At 38.7% G+C, this 21,842-nt stretch overlaps 1 protein-coding gene across 3 annotated transcripts in view; it reads left to right on the top strand.

Moving 5' to 3' along the window:
- Positions 1–21,842, top strand: part of sdt (stardust) — a 134,195-nt gene that overhangs the window by 35,421 nt on the left and 76,932 nt on the right. For all 3 annotated transcript variants that reach the window (XM_036359281.2, XM_070110094.1, XM_070110095.1), the window contains exon 4: positions 19,878–20,008. In XM_036359281.2, coding sequence (XP_036215174.2) covers positions 19,878–20,008 — 131 coding nt within the window. The remainder of the gene's footprint in view (positions 1–19,877; positions 20,009–21,842) is intronic.

Raw genomic sequence — 21,842 nt, 5'->3', positions numbered from 1 at the left:
TCGCTCGGATATATGTTGGTCAATTCTTTTCGAATATTTTTATTACGCACTGGTTCGGCACGATTTCACCAACTTGTGTACCAAAAGTTCAGTTATTGTTATATTATTATATTATCTGTTGACAATACAGATGTCTTTTGTTTATATTTTTCAGAACCTTAGTATTTCTCGGAGTGAACTATTTAATCGCGCATTGCAGCAATCTACAGCACTGTAGCTCTTGCAAAACTTTTCATGCCTCTATTACGAAGTCTGCAGACAAAATTCTTGACTTTAATAGCATGTCTGTGCTTAATAATATTCTTTTTAGATATTATGAGTTCAAACAAAAAAGTCTTTGATTGTGACGAGCATCGCTCACCGCTTAAAATCTGGACAGGGCTTGAAAAATGTTTAGGTTTGAATAAACTCATTTTGGAACCGGTCCTTAAACCGCTCAGTCTGCTCAAACGTCAAAATTGTTCCCAAAAATATTTAGAATAGGCTTTATGTAACTACAGTAATACCAAAAATTGACACTTCATTTTGGTATCAGCACGCCTTTTTGGGCATGGCAGTTGTCTGCGAATTCGCTAACCTCACTTATGTAATACTTAAAAGGGAACAATGTTAACCATTGGGTACATACCTCATAATTTGCTTTCCGCAACTCACACTTGTCAGCCAGAATTTCCGCAACGACCTCTACCAGCCGCGGCCATCAACGGTGTGCGCGTGTTTTAGGCTTATTACTTGTTATTACTCCACTTGACAGTTTCGTGTTGTGTTTGGCTAATAACTGTACATGCGTATTAGCCTCCATATAGAAATAAGTTTGTACGTATTTAGAAAAAAAAAAACAATGAATTATTTTCGGTATGTAACCAGAATGCGCCAAGCTTAGCAGCTGTTGCTATTGAACAATCAATTTTAGTCAGCAACGTTATGCGATACACAGAACCAGACCTAAAAACGTAGCGTGCTGCTGAAGTTGCGTAAAGCAAATATTTTAGGAGCATATCTGCGTGTGTTTACTGTGCATAACGGTAATACCCACTTGACATACTAGATAAACGCACTCAACGTTGGACACATACAGAAATATCTGCGTGGCCACACGCACACACATACACATACATATATATGTATATATACATACACATACACACGCGAATGTGTTTGCTGTTGTGCGGTTGACAATTTTATCAGCTGCTTGATTTGTTGTCTGTTTATATTGCCAACGCACGTTTATACAAACACATGCATGCACACATACAGTTACGCGCATATGTTTACACTTGTTTATTATGTTACGTATACGCCATGCGCTACCAACACACATACCTACATAGCATATACATATATACACATATGCTTCAAAATATCTATTTTAATATGCGTCTGTCGCAATGCCCATCTAACGGTACACCGGCAGTCAGCGAGTGCGTTATTTTCATTTACTATTGCCCTTATTGTTATTGTTGTTTGTAGTTGTAATTGTTGACTTATCAGCGATTTGTTACAACGCTGTTGGCTTTTAGCTCTGCTCCAGCGCCGCCGCGCCGCGCCGCTTGCTACTGTAAAGTGAGCGCGCGCACGCGACTGCCGACCGCTGACAGTTGACGGTGGTAGAGTGACAGCGTGCATTACGAAAAGTCAATAATTGCACGCATATAAGCAATACATATGTATATACAGCCGTACATATTTACGTGTGTGTGGGTATATACACACATTAGGGTGGGTAAAAAAAAAAATTTTTTTTTTATTTCGTTTCGTGTGCTGAAAAATTGTTTGACAGCCACCTCTAAGAAAGGCTGTCCAAGTAAAGCAATTCATACATATTTTAACGGTAGGCTTCTACGCTTAACGGGCTTCTATTTTTTTTGATTTTATTGGTTAGAAAAATTAATATCGCTAACCACTTTAAAATGTATTTCGTTTCTAAGATTTTGTAGCAAATTGTATGCTCTACAAAATGGTATCTTACGATTTTTGCATAAACTTAACTGTTTAAAAAATATTAACGTTTGAAGTTTGACTATTATAAGAAAATTTTTATTTCTTTAATGAATTTTATAATGCAATGAAAAAACGGCAACTTTAATGAAATATACTGTTTTACAAAAATGGTATTTTTTTTCTCTTTTTTTCTCCTATTAATATTTTGCTTTGTCTTTTTTTTTGATTTGCATTTGATTGGCATTTTGTCCCACCTTAATATACATACATATGCATTTACATTGATTCCGTAGTATTTGCTGTTTATATTATTAATATTTATTATGTGATTGCTACTGCTGGGCAACTCGCATTGAATTTGTCATTTACACAATAATAACAACAACAACAACACATCGCTTGGCATTTATTGGTATTACATGCGTCCATTCGCTGGCTTTTTGTGCAACGCATAATTTATGTATTTTTGTTGAGTGTAAAAACATATAATATTATTTGTTGTTGTTGTTTGCCAGCAATTATTTTGCACTTTTTCGTAAAATTTTTTCCATTCATTAAGTTAATATCTTTTATTAGTAACACTTTTCGTATTATGTTTTTGCTGCCTTGTTTAACTGTAATTATTCACGCATGCCTGGTCAGCTGTTATTGCTTTTTTTTGTTTGTCAATAAATTCCGAAATCCGTTTTTTTTCTCAATAATATGCGCTCGGCGTTGTAGTAATAAATTCAGCTCACTGCTGTTGTTGCTGTTGCCCGTTTCCCCATTTGTTTGCACTTTTTGACGTATTTACGCTTATTTATTTTCGCTTTTTGATTTATTTCCATTTTACTGTTGGCATTAACGTCGGTTAGTCACTTGCATTACACAATCTTACCGATTTTTATTAGCCATTCGGTTCACTTTACAAGCTTACAATAACTGGCGCATTTGTTTATTTAAATATTTATGTGTACATTGTATATAGAGGCGTTATCTCCATTACTAAAATATAGGTTATTAAAGCTAGTTGACCATTTTGTACCGAATTTGGTTGGTAACATTCTCATAGCGCCCGCTTGACCCTTTAAAATCGAACCTAAACTTCCCTCACTCCTTCTTGATTCCTTTCAGGTTCAAATATTAATATTAAATTCAATTAGATAACTCAAGCGCCCACGTAGATATGGAAACAAAAATTTGATGATTTCGTAGCCTTGATATGTGACAACTCTGTGCGAAAGAGGTGTAATCGGTCTATAAATTGTCTAGAAATCATATAGAAAATAGTATAATGTCCTTATCGGTTAACTTTACACCAAATATATCGGTTAATATGTGAGTTATTTTCTGTAGTGTAAAAAATGTATCCAAACTTTTAATATATTTTTCAAGACTCCATATATCATATAAAATTCGATCGAAATCAGTCTCCAGCAAATTTGAGTAAAATCAAGTTCCTATATAAAGGTCTTCAACTATCGTAAATTAGTATTTTTTTGAACTAATAATTACCGTTACAAATTTTTTAAGAGTCAGCAGAAGCGCGTTAGTGCTTCTTGAACACTGTTTTAAGTCCAAAGCGTATCGAAGCAACTGTGATCCTCGCAAACGCATTTTTATCTCTAACAACCGACAATAATTTCTTCTTCGCCATTAGCGAAATCTCTGCATGGTGAGTCTCTACATGATCTCTAAGCCCTATATTCGCTCTATTTACCACTTCGTTGATTAACTGGAGTACTTAACCTTATGCCATACATGCCTCGTAGTCTTTATTGACAATATTAAATTAAATTAACGTCACTCCTAGCCAAATTGTGGTATTGTACGACTTGCTGTTGTTTGAAATGATGCTAAACCGTTATTAACCGCACTACAAGTATTTCATTGCCCATAAAAGCACACAACCCCACACACACAGGTGCCAATGCCGGTAGAGTCGACAGAGTTCGCTAGTTTTTCTTAGAAATAAAATTTTCACAGAAATTGCCACGTCTCATTTGAATTGTCATTGGTATCAGACAAAGCGATAGAATCAAATTACATGCGACACATTGCCGGCGGTTTATGGGCGTTATTTAAAAGTGAATGCAAGCAGAAGAAGAAGAAGAGGCAGCAGCAGTCTTGTTTGCGTGTTCTAAGCCAGCCCATAATCGCATCAATGACATCAATTTGACAAAATTAAATGCACTTTGCTATTGGCATTGAGCACAACAGCGGACGGACACAAAAACACAGCTAAGGCAAAAACAAAAGCAATAAAAGTGTATGCAAAGAGCGGTGCATAAAAACGCTTTAGAATTTACAGCCAAATCCAATTGATTCCATGTAATTGCAACAACTGCGAGCATTCACACACATACCTTTGTGCATGCAATTGCTTTTGTTTGCCCAACACAATTTGATTAACAGAAAAAGCGGAATGCAACGCTGTTGTTTTCATTTTTAATGCTTGCAATGAACTGCCTAGAGTGTGTCTAACTAAGGCAATTTTACTCATAAGAGTGGCGCGCTTGTGCGACAAGTGGTAGGCAGGAACGTGCATGCAATGCTCTGTTGCCAATTTTCGGTGGAGGTGTGTATGAATGTAGCAGAGTTGCGCGAGCGTATAGTGAAAGCAACGAGTATTTGTAAGATATGTTATTGGTGCTGCAAAAAGGACAACATTGAATAAAAACGGATGGTGATGAAATGAAATTTGGCAACATCGTATTTAGAGGAAGTTCAGATTGCGACAGAAATGCAAGTGATACAGCAGACTCAAGTTGAGTTGAATGTCTGTAGGCCTACTAGGTCTATATTTTATTGCTTTTTGATAACGGTGACAAATATTAGTTCCATAAAAATGTTTAGATATACCAACTATTTCTTATTAACAGAAAAGTACCTGCAGTACGACCTAAACTCTTTTCCGCATTATTTCACACGAAATAGAATTAGCGGTCTATACAAGAAATACTAATAATGGTTGCGTATTAATCACTGAAGAGGGTTCCCGAACTGCCATCTTTGCCACAGCGTCGCGGCGTTATTTTGGTGTGCAGAAGTGAGAAATTTGGAAATATCGCATTTTAAAATAACTCAAATAGTGAGATTTTGCGCTAATTGTTCAATGTAAAGAATTGTTTTCTTCAAAGCTCTATACAAAAGCTTTAAAGCCGCAATTGAACAAAGCACAGCGAAAATTGGCAACAATGCGATCATTACAGTTACATACAGCCTTAGTGACGAATCAATAATTGCAACAAAAGCAAAACAAAGGTTGAGAAAAACGATAATTTGCGCAAAAATGTCAGTGTCAACAACAAAAGTTTGCCAACACAAACAAGACGCTGCCAACTCTCAGTTGTTATTAGGCGGGCGGTTGTTGCACAACTGGCAAAATGGATTGGTGATGCTGTTAGCTGCACGGTAAAACGAAGCTGGGTGTGGCAATCGACGTTACATTACTTGCGGCCATTGTGCGCCCTGGTAGTCCTTAATGGCGTGCGAGTAAGCCGTTTTGGCATTGCGCTTTTGCTTAAATGCTAACAACTTTATAGTTGCTGTTGCAAACTTAGCTTGCAGTTTAATGTTTCCGTGTTGCATGTCACTTGGCATTGACAGTTTTTGTGGTTTGTTGCGCTCACTTGTTTTTGACTTTCAATTTCTCAAATTCGCCTCTATAGGTAAGTCCGCCTTGCATTTTATCTATTCTGAGCCAAACAGCAACAAAAAAAGGGAAAGCTTGTATGTGTTGTTTTTGTGTAGCATGTAACCGAAAAGTTTATGCAACTGCTGCCTTAATTAACACGCTTGATTTGGGCGAACTTTTCGTTGCCACGGCAAGTTTTATTGGAGGTTAAGCGTTGGCGGCGGCGAGGGGAAATCGATAGAAAGTTCGAATCGAATCATGAATGGTGGCTTCTGAGATAAAGTGCGTGTGTCAAAGAAGTGCAAAAATTTTCATACACCATAATAAAATAAGTCTTTATTTAAGTTTACGATGTATTACAGTAGTTTTCGAAATTCCGAAAGTTAATTTCGAATTTTGTTGTATAACTGCACGAATTTGTTTATACTTTGTGAAAAATAATCATTGTTGATTTTAGGTTGCAATTTTTGCAATATTTTGAAAGAGATGTTCGATTTTTCGAATATAACTCTGCGAATACTTGAAATATTTTTTTTATAATGAAAATGTAGTACTTGTGATGATGTTTTCTTATTTGCAATTCTTCAGAATATTGCTAAAATGCATCTTCAATTTTCGAATATAACCCCGCGATTACTTGAATATTATTCTAATAATGAAAATTTAGTACTAATATTTCTATAATTATTAATTTTTTTTTTAAATTTTTCTCAACATTTGCAACTTCGAATTTTCGTACATAACCTCACGAACTTTAAAACCGTTTTATTATTGACAATTTGCAGCTAAATATTCTTTAATGGCAAGCTTTTCGAAACTTCGTGACTTAAATTTCGAATTTTCGGATATTAATTATCAAATTCGAACAAAATTAATTATCTCATTTTAACAGTGCTATTAATAAGCTCATTATTGTAGTAATGACTGTAATTTTTATAATTTTAATGATTTAATTGAAAGCATCGATTATACATGTCCATATGTATGCATGTGTGTGTGAGTTGTTGTTGTCGCCTCAATTTCATATCTCAACGCCTATATGTTTGACAATAAAATCCCATTTAAAACGCCCGCAGCAATTAATTTTAAATTGTGGCATGTCAACAAGATCGTAAATTGTGTAAATTCTATTAAAATGCAAACATAAATCGATGTTGCCGGTGCTTATAGACACATGCGTGTGTAACGGTAGTAATCGCAGGCTAACATAAATACCAATAATAACTGATTTCAACTGCATGCCAACACATTTAACAAACGTATATGTGTGTATGTGTGTGCAAGTGCTGATATGTTTGGTAAGTGCTCTTGTGTGTATGAGTGTGATAACCATGTGTGTGCGTGTGTATGTGTGAGTTTACCCAACTGCCTTCACTACAAAACTTCATATTTATTTAGGCAGACGCATTAAATCAAATGATTGAAAAATTAATTGCTATTTGATTAAGTAGAGTGTTTGTTGTGTGCATTGAAAGATAGTGGCATGCAACACCGCAACAATATAGCTATTTGAAATGAATTTCTAAACAAATATTTGTTAAATACTTTGATTGTGTAGAACCGCAACGCTCTTGAGGTATATTTATTATACCTGTTGTTTGCACTACTCGAGAAGTCAACTATGCGGCAGCGATAAGAACTCCGCTGAGCAACTTGCAACAGTACTAAGGCTCCAGAACGATATGCCGAAATTCTCTTCTGCTTCGACTTCATTCCTGAAAACTTGGATCACTGCGACGCGAAGGCCACTCGTGGCGTCTTCTTCTCTGCTCAAATATCGGCGAGAGAGCTGTAGATTGGAAGAACCCACTGTAAAAGAGGCTTAGTGAACTTTTTCAAGGATGCTACGAGCAAAGGTTAGAGGGGGTTGTAGAACTTCGACCGAGGCGCAATCGAATCATATTTTCCTATGGCGCCATTGGTTAATATCCTGATTATCTTTCTTTTCAAGACTTTTAGAAAAAGTTTAGTGTCTGAAGCAAACCAGCTTTGTGGGTGCGTGTTTAATGCCAAAAAAAAAAAAATTATATGGAGCTGGGTCCAAATATTTTAGTGGTTAGTGTCAAATGCGTCATGTATGGTATGCACTTGGGTAAGGGTAAGGGAACTTCCAATTTGTACTTGAAAAATACATTCGAAATCAAATTCAAATGACTTAAATGCTCTAAATCCAGAAATATGCAAATATATTTGTGCTGGCTTTTTTATAACAAAGCTTGAACAGCGCCTCCAGCTGCGCGCGACTCATTTTTCTTGCATACGCCGCGCTCGCCACTCCCTCTCGCCGCCCACTCAATTTCATTCATTCGCGCGCTCGCCTTTGCTTGTGGCATGCCGAATGTTTTATGCGGTTGCATTTTAATTGAAATATTTTTGTATCTTCATACACTAACGGTATTATATCGAAATTGTTACAGCACGCTGATTTACATTCTGTTTTACACATACGTGTGTGTGGTTGCATGTGTTTATCATGTTGCTGATATATCTGCTGCCATCGTTTTGTTTGCTGTTGATGAATTACGTTTCGCACATGTTCACCCACTTCCGTTCGCTTTCCACGCCGCCGCGCCGCGCTGCGCCGCTTGCTGACTGAGTTGGTTCAAAGTCCAACAAAAACACTAAACGCTCCGCGCCCAATTCCATTTCCATGCGGCCATAGCGCACATGGACAGCGTTGCGCTTTTTGTTGTTGTTTTTACTTTTTGTTGTTGCAGCTGCTTTTGGTTATCGCCAACTTTATGGAAATTATTTTCATGCGCTCCATTGTAGCGGTTTTGCTTGTTTCACATTGTAATTTTTGTTGTGGTTGTTGTCGCAGCTTTTGGCTCAGCTTGTTTTCTGGCTTTACTTGATTTGGCACCGAAATATTTTACATAACTTGGACTTTCGGGTGGCGATTGTGCGCTCAAGCGCTCTCGCTTTGCTTTGTTTATGTTAGTATTGCTGCTTTTGTTACTGCTCTTGTTGTTGTTGCGCATATCTGTCTTTGTGGCGCTGCTGCGTACGCGTGTTTGCCAATACAAGTGCCGCTTTCCTACCGCGCAGCGCTCCATCGGCTATTGGCTTAGCGCACTTTCGCCTGCCATTGCTGAATTTCAATCGTGTGTCTGTAGCATTCATTGAGAACATGAAATTTTAATTATACGAACTTTTCGGGTTTCCAGTTGTCCGCTTTTGGTTGTCAACGTGGCAGCGTTCTTTCTATCGTACTTAAAGCTGTTGCTGTAATTATTGCAAATGAGCGCCGCACACGCTTTTAATGAAGTTATGTGCGATAAATCACTTCGCTGGCCGGCGGCGATGCGCAGGTTAACGCGCCGATTATGGCAAGCGAGCGCCGCATGTTAATGATTCCGAAAGCTTTTCACGTTCGCTGGAGGTTCGTATATAAGCATGAAGTTTGGTCAGTTATGTTTATCATTAACCCCTAACTACCCCAAGCATAATCGAAAATTACCTAATGTTTATGAAAACCTTACCTTGACCTATTTCATATTATCCACATGTCTACTCAAGTACAATTTTGCTTTTCCAAACTTCAAGTTTGTTAACTGGTTAGCTCAAAGTATTATTCGACAAACTTAGAACAAGAGAGACATACTGAAAACCTGCATTCTAACTTCGGTACCTAATAAGCAAAGACAGTGTTTTAAGGCACTTAGAAAATTTCTGGATTTTGTTGCAATATTTTTGTAAAAATTAAATTTACATAAATTTTTCACTTGTAGTTTTTGAAGCTCTTTTGAAAAATGTTAAAAAACGCCATAATGCTGGTTTAAGGCTTTGCTCAATTTATTATTTGAAAGAATACAAATGGTTAGCTGGCTCAGCTGTTCGCAAAAACTTATGAAATATAATATAACTTTAGTTGGAGAAGTATTTTTGTACCTCTAACGAATATATTGTAACGAAGATTTCTTAGTAACTCAAATAACTAACTTGTGGTTCTAGACCTGACTATAGCTTTTGAATAAACAATAAGCCGCTATTACATTTATTCTCTATCTCAGCTCCTTCTTGTTTCTTTTTTATTAACTTTTATTATTTTTGCTGTGCATTTTGTTGGATGTTTTTTGGGTGTGTATTGTAAAAAAATTTCGATTGCCGATACAAACTTTTTTATGCCATCTCAGTATGAAATTCTAAAGGTTTATTATTATTATTTATTGTTAGCAATAACCAGACTACAGCTTTCATTTCATGCTCTAGCGCTCTGTTACTAGTTCTAGACGCCTGACAATTTTGAAAAAGGCTATCAAATGACTCTCTGCATACTTTTGGGCTGATTTCGTTATTTTATGCGCCTTGCTAAATTCGTTTATGAGCTACTCAAAGCGTTTGCAATTAATTGCGTAACTGCTTGAGTAGAAAGGTTTGACGTACAAAACCACAAATATTTGAAAGTTATCGCTCGGCACGGCGATAGAATATTATTAGGTTTTCTAAAGCTGTATCACATTTAGCAGATGTCTATCTTTTTTGAAACTTAGTCTTCAATTTGAATTTCATTTCGTTCGCATCAAATGGAAATTCTAGCCAACTTAGACGCTACGGTATAAATTTGTTATTAACCAGTTGATGTTTTGAATTGAGAAATATTTAAGTATGCCACCTTCGCTTTAATTTTCGCACTTTTGTAAGTTTTTCTTTCGGTTCAAAAGTGTTTTAGCTGCTGGCCACAAACCTTTAAGCCATTTCTTATTCACTCTCTCAGTTTGTATATTCTTGACTTAAGCGCACTTTGCTGCATTCTGCTTTCTTACAATTTTAAATCTACATCTTAGACTGCTCATGAAAGTTGTCCGAGCGCTCGGGTAGCATAACTATTAGCATATTTACATAGTAATTTTATGTGAATAAGTTTACCAGCTACAACAAACAACGCACTTATGGCAAGAAAAATATTTCAAAAGCAAAGATGAGTTGTAGAAACTGCAGACTAAGCAGTTTGCAGTTTGTAGCGCTGCTGTTGCCTGCTGATTTCCTTCGTGTCCTTTTCGTGTTCTTTTCGTGTCGTGCCTTTGTTGCTGACCAATGCAGAATGATAAAAACCGTATGCAATATGTTTAACTTGCTAAACATTAATTACTTTTGAAAACTTGGCGCAATCTCTCTACATAACAGCGCTTGTGTGCCGCCAAAAGTATGCTACGTCTTAGCCTGTGTTGGTTTATGTCTTTGCTTATACACGTTTATATTTTAAAGATTGCATACCTTATGGCGCTCGCTCACAAAATACCAGCTAGCTACTAAAATTTATTTGAGTAGCTTGCTAGCGCCCAAAATGGCAACATATTTCGAAAGAATTATTAGCTTTACTAAACTTTTGCGTTGCTTGTCACCATTCTGCTTGCTTGTTCTCTTTTACCGCTTTTAATAAATATTATTTGTGGCTCTCTTCAAGCGTTAGGCGTATGATTGCGCGTTGTGCAATAATTTGTTACACTCACGCGCTTAACAAACTTTTTTAGCCGCATATTTAACTTTTTACTTGTGCTTTTCTTCTCTACTTCTCGCTACATTCAACGAAGAGCGTCAGCATATGTTTAATTTGCCATTCCCCCGCTGCTTACGTCTGCGCTTTTCGTACTCTTTCTTATTACTGCCGTGTACACGGTTTTTTTGTCAGCGTTATGAGGCATACTTTTAGGCGCTGTATAGTCAAAAACTTTTGTCTCATAAAAATCAAATTAATGCATACTTTTTGCCGCTTCTCATATTTTTTCGAGCGGAACGGTGCATTACTAGCGCACAGCCGAGTGTGGCAAGTGAGAAAGGCAACTGAAAAAGTAACGCAAAAGTAACGAAAATGTAACGAAAAAGTAATGCTTACATTTGAATAAGAAAAAAGTTCAAAATGTGCTTTGCGCTTCGCACAAAGGCAGAACAGAAAGAAGTGTAATGCTTTGCTACAAATTTTAAAATTAAATTATGTTGAATAAAATATTTCGAAAGTAATTTAAAAGCTGTCGCCGTAAAAGCTGTAGGGGGATTCAGTCAGTCCGCGCTACACAGTTTTAGTGGAGACCAACTTCAGTACAAAGCGACTCAAGCACAAACCAAATATCAAAATATCGCAGTATTGTGTTGCTGTGGCAAGTCAAAACATCGGTCATTGTCAGCATATAAACTAAAATATTGCTGCAAAAGCGAGTGTACAAAAAAACACAAAAAATGAAAATTCATGTAAAATAAATACTTCCAAACATTGCTGGTCAACATGCACTTACCCATTCCCTTTAGTTGTCTGTCCGCTAGAGTTTGCTTTAGCCTTTGCGTTGTTGAGTGCTCCTTCTCCGCTTGATCCCCAACGCGCTCATCCATCTGCACACATATTTCCACCATCTTCACAGTACCGCGCCGCCTTACAGTCGCTGTTGCCGCCAACGTGCCACACTCTCCGCGGTTGTGGCCGAAAATGCTTGTAAAAGCCAGTGTAAATATGCATTCACATACAAAATTCATTTCTGTTGGCTGGTTTGTACATGTGTGTGCACGAGGTCACACAGCGTTTGTGGCGGTGTCTGGCAACGCTGATGTAATTCATCTTCTTTTCTTTTTGTGGCTACCGCTCTTTTGACTGACTGGTACACGCAATTTGGCGTTGCGTCATCATTGGTCAATTATCGTGGATGGATGGCGACGAGTGATGATGGCTGCGAAGCGATGTTGTCAAGTACGAGAAGCGATGTGTGTGCAAACGAATTTTCGAATAGCTGCCTTAGCCCCTTTGGTTTACTAAGCATAGACATAGACAACTTGAGCGCATGCTGTGGTTTAGACGTCGAAAGGTAGTTAAGGGTTTTGCAAAGTAGAACTTTGCAAACAGAGTGAAGGTCCAGATCGAGGTATACTTCAATGCTATTTGGATTTTCAATCACTGGCATGCTGTTGGACTTAGAATACAAAATAGCTACCAGTTAACAATCGCTTGGATACCATAAAAAATCGTCTGCTACAAACAGTGAAAAGAGAGTCCAACAAGAACTGCTAACAAGGAGGAGACAACACGCCCATGCAAATTGATTGCAGCAATCGTTTCAGCGCTGCTAAGTTGCCTGATGGCGCAAGGACGAAAGCCATAAGAGAGGTCACAGCGCTTACCAGACCAACTTGCATATGTCATGTGGCAAAGTGTCAAAGCGATTATTTCATATCAGCTATAAACAGAGCTGCAGCGTGTGCAGAGAGCCGCGTTGAGCTAAGCCTTTTTCGTATGAATGCATGCAATGAAGCCGCGCTGTGGCAGCGTTGGCTGCGTGTGCGTTGTGCTATAAGGCGACGTGATTATCAGCGTTGCATGCAAACTTGCCACATATGCAGGATTATAATTGCGACGTTTCCACGGAAAGTTGGAGCGATGAAAATTCGCATGCAACGCTGTGTTGGCGACAGTCGAAAAATAATGAAATCTCGACAACAAACAGCAATAAAAACACACAGCAGTCAAGCAAAGTTGAGTTAGAGTGGCATTTGAGTGACACTTTTGCATGCAACAAAATGTAGCAGCATTGACGAATGTAATTCACGCAAAGAAATATACACGCAAGCGCACTCACACACACACACATACAAACAGTGCTGTACGGCCTGCATTGGTCCTGTGCGCGCTGGCATTCAGCTACGCCATGCGATTACACTTGCAACGTTGCATGCTACATCAACTGACTGTCATCGATGCTACTCGGCGCAAGCGATTTTGTGATTGCCGCAATTTTTGTTGCTCCCATTGCTGCTGGCAAGAACTATGTGCCGCACACACGCACATACATACACTTCAGCATGCATTGCTAATCCAATTAGGTGCAACAAAGCGTGCTGCCGACCCAGTGAGGCCCTCGTACCACACTGATATACGAACAAATTGTGGCAACGCGCTGAAGGACGCGCCAGCTACGTGCGCCCTGCGCATTTTTGAGTGGTGTGAAGCCTACTTTTGTGCGTGTTGCAACATTGGCTGCACAAAATTGTGGCGTAGCATCAATCCATTTTATTATGATGCCATCCAGTGACTCGTCGGATTGGCGTACGTTTGTGTTACGCTGCAATTGGATTTGGCTTGTGAGTCCACTTAGTTTGCGTGTTTATATGACACTTAATTGCCGTTGCATGCCACTTGCTGAAGCGTATTTTGCATACAATTTATGAATGCAAATGATTTTAGAATGTGGACAGTTTGAGTGACTTTTAGATGGTGTTTATAGAACTGGCGAGGTCGTGACTGCAAAGTTGCGCATACGCCCTGGTTTTCTGCTTGGAACTTCGTTTTTAATGTTTGACGGCTAATGACTTATGTTAAAAGGTTGATCCATAAAATAACACAACCATAAAATCACAAACCCAAGGCAGCTTAGGGTCACTAAGTTTTTCTATTTCTTCTAAACAGCCACCAAGATTCTGAAAGCAGATATCATAAATTTTTCGCTACTGAAGTAGAATATCAAGCCACTGTGATATTTTATACACTCTTAAACTTTTTTTTATTAGTCTAAACTAATTTTGAAGTCTTACTGAGTTTTTGTATTTAGTTTACGGCCTATTCAACCACTACTTTATGGCATATTGGCTTGCATTTCGTAAACATACTTTAACAACAAGCATACTTTTAGGCGCTCGGTTCGTTTAGGCAATTATTTGAGTAATTTTGTTCAAATAGCTATGAATTCTCATACGGTTAATGGAAAACGAAACTAATTCAGTTCGAAATAGTTTTTTGTGGGTTTTGAAGTCACTTCAGTGGCAACATTTATTTGCTTCTCTCATAATTTACTGTTTCTTTTCTAGTTGCAAGTTCGCTCTCACTGGTTTTCATTCACACAGCATGATTTACCACCCATCCATGCAACTCGTAGCTGCCGTTGCCTAATTTCAGGCGCTGTTGCATTGTTTTGCTGTCTTTACTTAGCGTCCGCAAGAGCTGACGTTTGGCGCGCACACTAAAAACGCCTGCCGCCGTGTACGAATATCACTTGAGACTCACTTTTTTTTTGAAATTTGCGCAAGTTTGAATTTATTTTTATTAACTCTTTTATTCTCTAGTCAATTAATGCGCTCGCCTGCAACTGCAGCCGCCAGATTTATTTGGCTGCCGCTTTGTGTGACGTGCCAAGCGCTCACCCACTTGCCATGCCGCCAAGACTTTAATTGAGTCACAACTATTCAGCTGCAGGCAGTAATTCAGTTGCGATATTCCAAAGTGTCGCAGACATAAATAAAACAGAAAAGAAGCGACTAAAAAGCGGCAATAAAATGAAAGTTTATTGTTCATTAAACCAATTTGGAAAAGACGAATAAAGCGCGGCATTCCGCCAGCAGCTTCTTGAGCCGCCAGCAACTCGCTTAAAAAAACCACTCGAAATGCAATTTGCAAAGATAAACGAATAATGAAATGGCTGCCAAGGCGTTTGTCAAAGCAAGGCAAAGGCGCGCGAGTGTGAGCAGCGCAGCTGACAGGCGCAAATGAGACGAAATTGTTAGTGGTTAACGAGCAGTGGAAAGTAGCTGCTGAAAAGCAGTTAGTGGGCGGTGGTGCGTCCCACAATGCTGCCGCAGCGCCTCGACAAAGGCTTAGATTTATTGCGCATACAATGGGTTTCGAGAGTCGCTATTATTATTGCAGCGTGAGTGCAGATTGTCTGCAGCAGCCTCTTGCCCCTGCATTTGCACAGTTTCTCAGCAACAAAAGCAGCAAATCAAATCACTTGCATTGTCATGAATATATAATTTGCCACTTGAATTCAACACAACCTTCCGAGTAGCAGCGTTCTCCCCGCTGACTTTCATCTGCTTCAACATTTTTATCAAGCGTCTGCTGTATACGTACTTCCAGCGCCACTCTAACAGCAGCTGCTAGAACAACAGCCAAGGAATGGCTTGTCAGCTGCAGTTGTCGCGTTTTCATTGCAGCACTGCCAACGCTTCCTCAGTTGATTGAATTATTGATAGCACAAATTGCAAAGGGTAGGAAATAATTGAGTGTTAAGTGTATGCGGCAGAAATGCTGAGTGAATGCTGAGTGAAGTGGAGGTGGCGCTGAGTTGGCCAACAAATGGCTACGGCAGAGCTGTGTTGCCTTGTCGGTGCGCTGCGTTGTAAGCTCTGTGGAATGAGGAAACTGCTATAAGAGTATAAGGTTCGTCCGACTGAAAATGCGGTGCGACGAGCAAGCAGTGAGAGCGAAAGTTTCTAAAGGAATTTAGAACAATGTCGTGTTACATAAGTTGTAATATCAAGCAGCTGCATTGAAATGTTATGGAGCTTACATTAAGTGCTTTATGAATATTCAAAGGCTTTTTTCTGAAATGTAATTGCATTTTCTATGCGAATGCATACAGTTTTATATACTTTCAATAATTGTCTTAATAGTTAATTTCGTAGAGCTATCTAAAAATGATTGAAACACGCAGGACGCTGCGAAGAGTTGTTGTTGTTGTTGTAGCAACAAAAAACATTCTTGAAGTGATTTCGAGTAATGATGCCGAGTTGACCGTGCTTGACCGCATAAAAACCGCGCTGAGTTGAGCGCAGTTAAGCGTCGTCTGAATCCCTGCTCTCTGGCTTATAAACGTTGTGTGCTGCCGTTGCCTCAAAGCAAATGCTGGCAGTATTCTCTCAAAATACTCTGTGTTTTTAGCGCACTTCTATTGGCACCAAGTATTTCCAAAAATATCACAGTTTCTTTGCTAGAAAGTGTGTCTGATACCGAGCTCGGACTTCGCATCGAGCTTCATCGCATATAAAACCCGTAATCGCGACCTGATTTCCATTTCAGTGTTACTGCCAAACCAATAATTCATTATTTTTTATACAAAGTAGGCGACTGATTTCGCAACTCACCTGCAACTATGCACCGGCTTGCCACGAACCACCAACGGCCGTCAGCAGCCAGTTGCCACATTCAATGGCTGAAGTTTTCGCTTATATATTTGACGTTTTTGTTGTTGTCGCCAACAACTAAACTATTTGCAGCTGCATTAGCTTTGAATTATTTTCTAACTCCGACATTTGTTGCACGTAACTACTTGCCATTACTGGCATTATCTGCGCGCAAGTATCTGCTTGTACTCACATTTCTTATCTGGATTTCGCATCTGTGTTAGAATGTTGCAAGTTGAATTTATGGCACTGCCACGAAACGCTCATTGCCTGCAATGGATTCGAGCGTAGTTTTTTGCGTCAGCACAGCCGCCAGCAGGTGGCAGGGTAGCGGGCAGTTTCCTTGCCATTGAGCTACTTGCCTTGGTTGGCGAGTTTCCCACAATTTTCCCGCAAATCGGTACGAGCGGTCGACTTTCGCGCAGACCTCAATTAATTTCGGAGCAGCAGCCGCAGGAGGTGCGCAAGTTGTACGCGGAGCGGGAAGCGAAAAAAAATCAATGAGATTGTAGAAATAGTTGGAATTACATGAAAATGGAGAAAATTGTAAAAAGCGCTTGAAAATGTTGGAAAGCTATGTTGGGCAGCTGCCTGACTGCATTGCAATTGCTAACGGCGCGTGCAACAACACCACCGTCAGCAATGCAAACTAGTCTTGAGTCAACATACAACTCCACTGCATATTGGCTGTGTGGTTTTTTAGCGCACTCGAGCGATTTGCGAGCGTTTACTATGAATTACTAACATTTCACCTTGAAATATGCGAGTGGCGAGCAATTTTTCTATTAATTTCCGCACGACTGCTGGCAACAAAAAAAAAATTTAATAAAAAATAGCGAACAATAAACAGCAAGCAGCAAGCAATGCAAAATTGCAAATAATAAATTAATAACGACAACAACATTGCAACGCTACAACAATGGTTTAATATACAGTGCACCAGGCTTTGAATTTTTTTGATAATTTTAAAATAACAAAAAAAAAATTAAACAAAAAAAAATTAAAAAAATTAAAAAATTAAAAATTTGGAAAATTAAAATTTAAAAAAAATTAAAAGTTAATTAAAAAATAAAATCAAAAAGAAAAAGAAAAAAAAATATATGTAAAATAATTTTATTAAAAAAAATTTTTTTTTAAACATTCAAAAAATTTAATTTTAAAAAATATATAAAATTTTACAAAAAATATTAAAATAAAAAAATATCAAAAAATTTTTTTAAAAATTTATTAAAAAATCAAAAAGAATTTTATGTTTAAATTTCCAATTAAAAGCGAAGAAGGTTCTCTCTACTTTTGCAAATTGTTTTTATTTAAATCATAATTATCCTTATAATTATTATTATTTTTTTATTTATTTATTTATTTTTTTTTTAATTTTTTTTTACGTTTTGCTTTAGTTTAATTTTCTTAGTTTTCGTATACTTCTTAAAGTACTTTTTTTTCCGTAATATTTTATATATATATTACCTAATGTTTTTTCAAAAATTTTGTCGCTGAATTTTTCTTTCTTGCCACATCAGCGGATTTTTCCCATCATATCTGAATCAGCGCCACATGTTTGCCATTGTTATTCGTTTCCACCACGAATTTGCTCTCCAACACATGTTGCTAACTCTACGGTTGTTGTTCTTTATGTATATTTTGTTGTTATTGCCATAAATACAGTTTGATTACATTACTAGTATATGTTGTACGCGAATCGGTGTTAATTAAAAGTGTTTTATGTGGTCGCGATTTTTGAGCAGATTACGCTAATGAATAACAACAACACGGCGCTCGCTGCTCGGCTTGTTTATTCGATAGTGCAAGAGGTTGAAAAAATGTTGTTCAATTGTTTGAATGAGTAGTTCAGTAGCTTAGCAGCGCTGCCGTGCGCTGTGAATATGCTTTATGGCGGCCTCGAAACATAGCGCGGCATTCCGAGTGAAAATCAATATTAGTTAATTGCGATTTAGTGTTATACCCGTATCAATGTACGAAATAGCGCTGAGTGGATGAGATGTCGAAGTTAATTCCATTAAAAGTGCTGTAATTGAATTGTTGTTGAATAATAAAAACCATTGTAGCCAAATTGCCACAATTCCATACCACAACAATACGATTACAACACATTTGCCAATTGGCGTAGATGTTTATTTTTGGACTTCGCTATAAATGAAAATATATTTGCATAAATATTATTGTAATACATGTAACATTATATAATTTTCCGCCCAGAATCACTTGAAAAGCGCATGAAGAACGTTTCAGGTATGCGTCCGCGCTAAGCCTGCGTTATGGGCGCCTGTATGTAGGCAACGTTTTTGCATTAGCTATTACTGCTACACGCACATACGCTAGAATCTTTTGTATACATTTAGGATGATGCTGTAAAACAACGAAAAGTGTGACAGAGCCCCATTTCCTTTAATTTTCTTCAAATTGGAGCTTAATTTGTGTGTTATATAGTTTAGAGTTTCATTACCGGCTTATCTGGAACTCTGCAAGTGTCTTACATTTCACTTTGAATCATTTTCGCGCTTGTTAACCAACCTGCCACATTCCTATACGCTATGGTGTGTATCTGTGGCAAATGCCAAGTGACATTTAATTGTCTCAGTGGCAGCTGTGCACTGAATTTCCCGGCGACTGGCAACTACTGCAAATTACTGGCCACAAGCAGTAAAACTGTCCAAACCTGGTATGCGCGACAGCTGCAGCTGGCAATTTATGTCTGCGGCATGCCACCGCTCTAGCGTACAGCAGCCGCATCACCTTGCTCCGCCAGCCCCACAGTCATCAATCGTTGTTGCGCTCAATACGCCAGTCAAGTCGCCGCAATTAAGTCTGGCCGTTCGGTCGTTTGGCCTGCCTGACGGGTGGACCAGCAGATTGCTTGGCTGTCTGCCTGCCACCCTGGTTGGCTGACACAATTTCCTGCAATCGACACAATTAATGTGGCGCACATTGAAGCGTACGTTCGCATGTTGCATGTGAGGCATGCGTAGGAAAACAAATTTCGTTGCGCTTTAAATTGCCACAACACGCGGCAAAAGTAGGCAAATGGGGCGCCGATAGTTGCGCTGTTGCAACATGCCACATGCGTCAGGTTGTGAGTAATGCTATGCTAGAATTTGCAATGAGAAAGTTGTCGACGCTTGCAGCACCGGACATTGGCTGGCTTTTGCCGGTCGCGCGAGTGAGTGTCTTGGGAATTTCCGTTCGCAGCGCTGCGGCGTGGAACTCGTAACGATTTCTATTGAGGAAAGTGTGACAGGCCGCATATTTGGCGTTAGTAGGCAGGTGAGAGTTGCAGTAATATTTTTTTCGATTATGCGATTGATATGTGGCAATAGTTGTAGGATCGTTTTAGGGATATGACGTGTTATTTTTATATTAATTCTGTATATGTATGTGTAATATACAGTTATTTATAATACCCATCGTTTCATTATTCTTTCAGCTTGGGACATTGGCAATTCGGTGCAGGAGGCCTTCGTTATCGCTGTCGAGGAGCATGCGCGTGAGCGTCTGAAACGTTTGGCGGCGCTGAATCGGGTTACACCAGTGGATATAACGGAAGTGTCGAAAACGGTGAGTCAAACAATGATTTGCGTTATAATTATTTATTAAAGTGCGACATCCACTAAGGTTTCCTGGATTTTAATTCCTACGACTGTTGAAAAACACTACGATATAGATCTGATCTATAATTTGCTGTTAACTAGTGTATACCGAACTAGTTCACAAGATACAGCAATTTCAGAAATTCCAATAAGAGTGATGATGATTTTTTTTACTATAAAAATGTATATTATATAGAAAAATATACAGTAATTCACAACAAAACTTGTCAGCGCAAAAAAATGTTGAACTAAAATTTTTGTAGAAATATTTTAATCAAAACATAAATTTTACAAGCGTTAAAAAATAACTGAAGTTGTGCTTCCACACGCGCATATTTCACATATATCCTTAAATAAGCGCATGTTCACTCTGTTCGCTCCTTCACAGCAGCACTTAGTTACAACGGTGAACACATGCTGCACATTTCTTCCAGCAGTTGTTGTTGCGCCAAAAAAGTTGTAAAAATTGTTGAGCTTTTATGTTTTCATTGCACACATGCACACGCTGGCTGAGTCATTAAGCGCACTTCCGCGGAATCTGTTGCCCATCAACTGGTCACACGACACGACACCCGCCCAGATTGCTGCCAGCGAGTCATTTGTGAGTTGAAGTGCGTCGACTTTATTGAGTCGTTTACGCTGCGGTCTATCCTTTAGCTCATTTGTTCGAGTGCTACTATTTTACTACCTACTCCACGTCACTTACGGCCAGCTGCCTGTTGTCTGTTGCTTAGCGCTCGTGTGAAGCGTGTAAATGCCACATTATGCCCCGCTGCCGGCGCGCAAACACTTCAAAGCCAGCAGCATACAACAAAAGCAACAATCAAAGTGCCGCATAATAACAAGTAACGGGAAAAATTAAATAATATGTTTGCGTGTGTGTATATGTCTGAGAGTATAGTAACAGTAAATTGTTAGAGCAACACTTGGACGCGGCTAAATGGGCAAGCGCCAACTTTTTATGCGCTTAAACTTTTTAAAAATCCACAAAACGAAGCTGACGCGTGGCAGGCGCGCAGTGTGGGAGAGTAATTTGCGCCAGCAAACTGCTTGAGTAGCAAGAGATAAGCGAAGCGGAGCAGGAAGGCAGCAAGGCACGTACGCGCGCGTCAAGTGTCTGCGCGTTGACGGCGTCGACGAAGGAGTGGGTGCGCGCAGCAGAAACTTTATTATTACGCTCTGTAGTAGCTGTTAGATACATTTTTTACTAGCTGCGCACATTTAACAGCACGCGTATGCCAGCACAACAACAACTATATTAAATGAAGCTGTGTTAGCCACAGACCGCGGTCCACGGGGATAAGCAAAGCAGAAATGATGCGATATTTCGTTGGTTATGAGGAGAAAAAATTTATTAACGCAACATTTGAAACAACGGTTAAGGGCAACAACAACAAAGGAGAACGCTGAAAAATATTTACATAACCAAAGTGAGCGGGTATAAATGAAATACTAAAGAGTGTGTAGAGTTGACTAAAAAATAAAGACTGAAATATAATTAGCGTGAAATGAAGTGCTGAAAGTAAGAAGGGAAATAACTGCAACTCAAAACAAGCAACTTAGTGCAGCGCTGGGCTTTGGTCGGAAAATTATGTAGAAAGGATGAGAGAAAGCTCTACTTTCAATATTGAAAAATATTCGCAACACTTGCGAACTGCAATAATGTCTTTCGCAGGAAGATCATAAAGCTATGTTTTGAAATTGTGGGGTCTAAAGCTGAGAGCACTTCTTTTTTATTTGATTTTTCAAACTCTTATCAAAATAAGATAAAAGAAAATACTAGCTTTGAGCATATTGCTCAC

Source organism: Bactrocera oleae, chromosome 5 (genome assembly GCF_042242935.1).
Source record: "Bactrocera oleae isolate idBacOlea1 chromosome 5, idBacOlea1, whole genome shotgun sequence".
NCBI classification, from domain to species: Eukaryota; Metazoa; Arthropoda; class Insecta; order Diptera; family Tephritidae; genus Bactrocera; species Bactrocera oleae.
The sequence above is the reverse complement of the archived record's forward strand: the minus strand, read 5'-3'. Positions and strand labels throughout refer to the sequence as shown.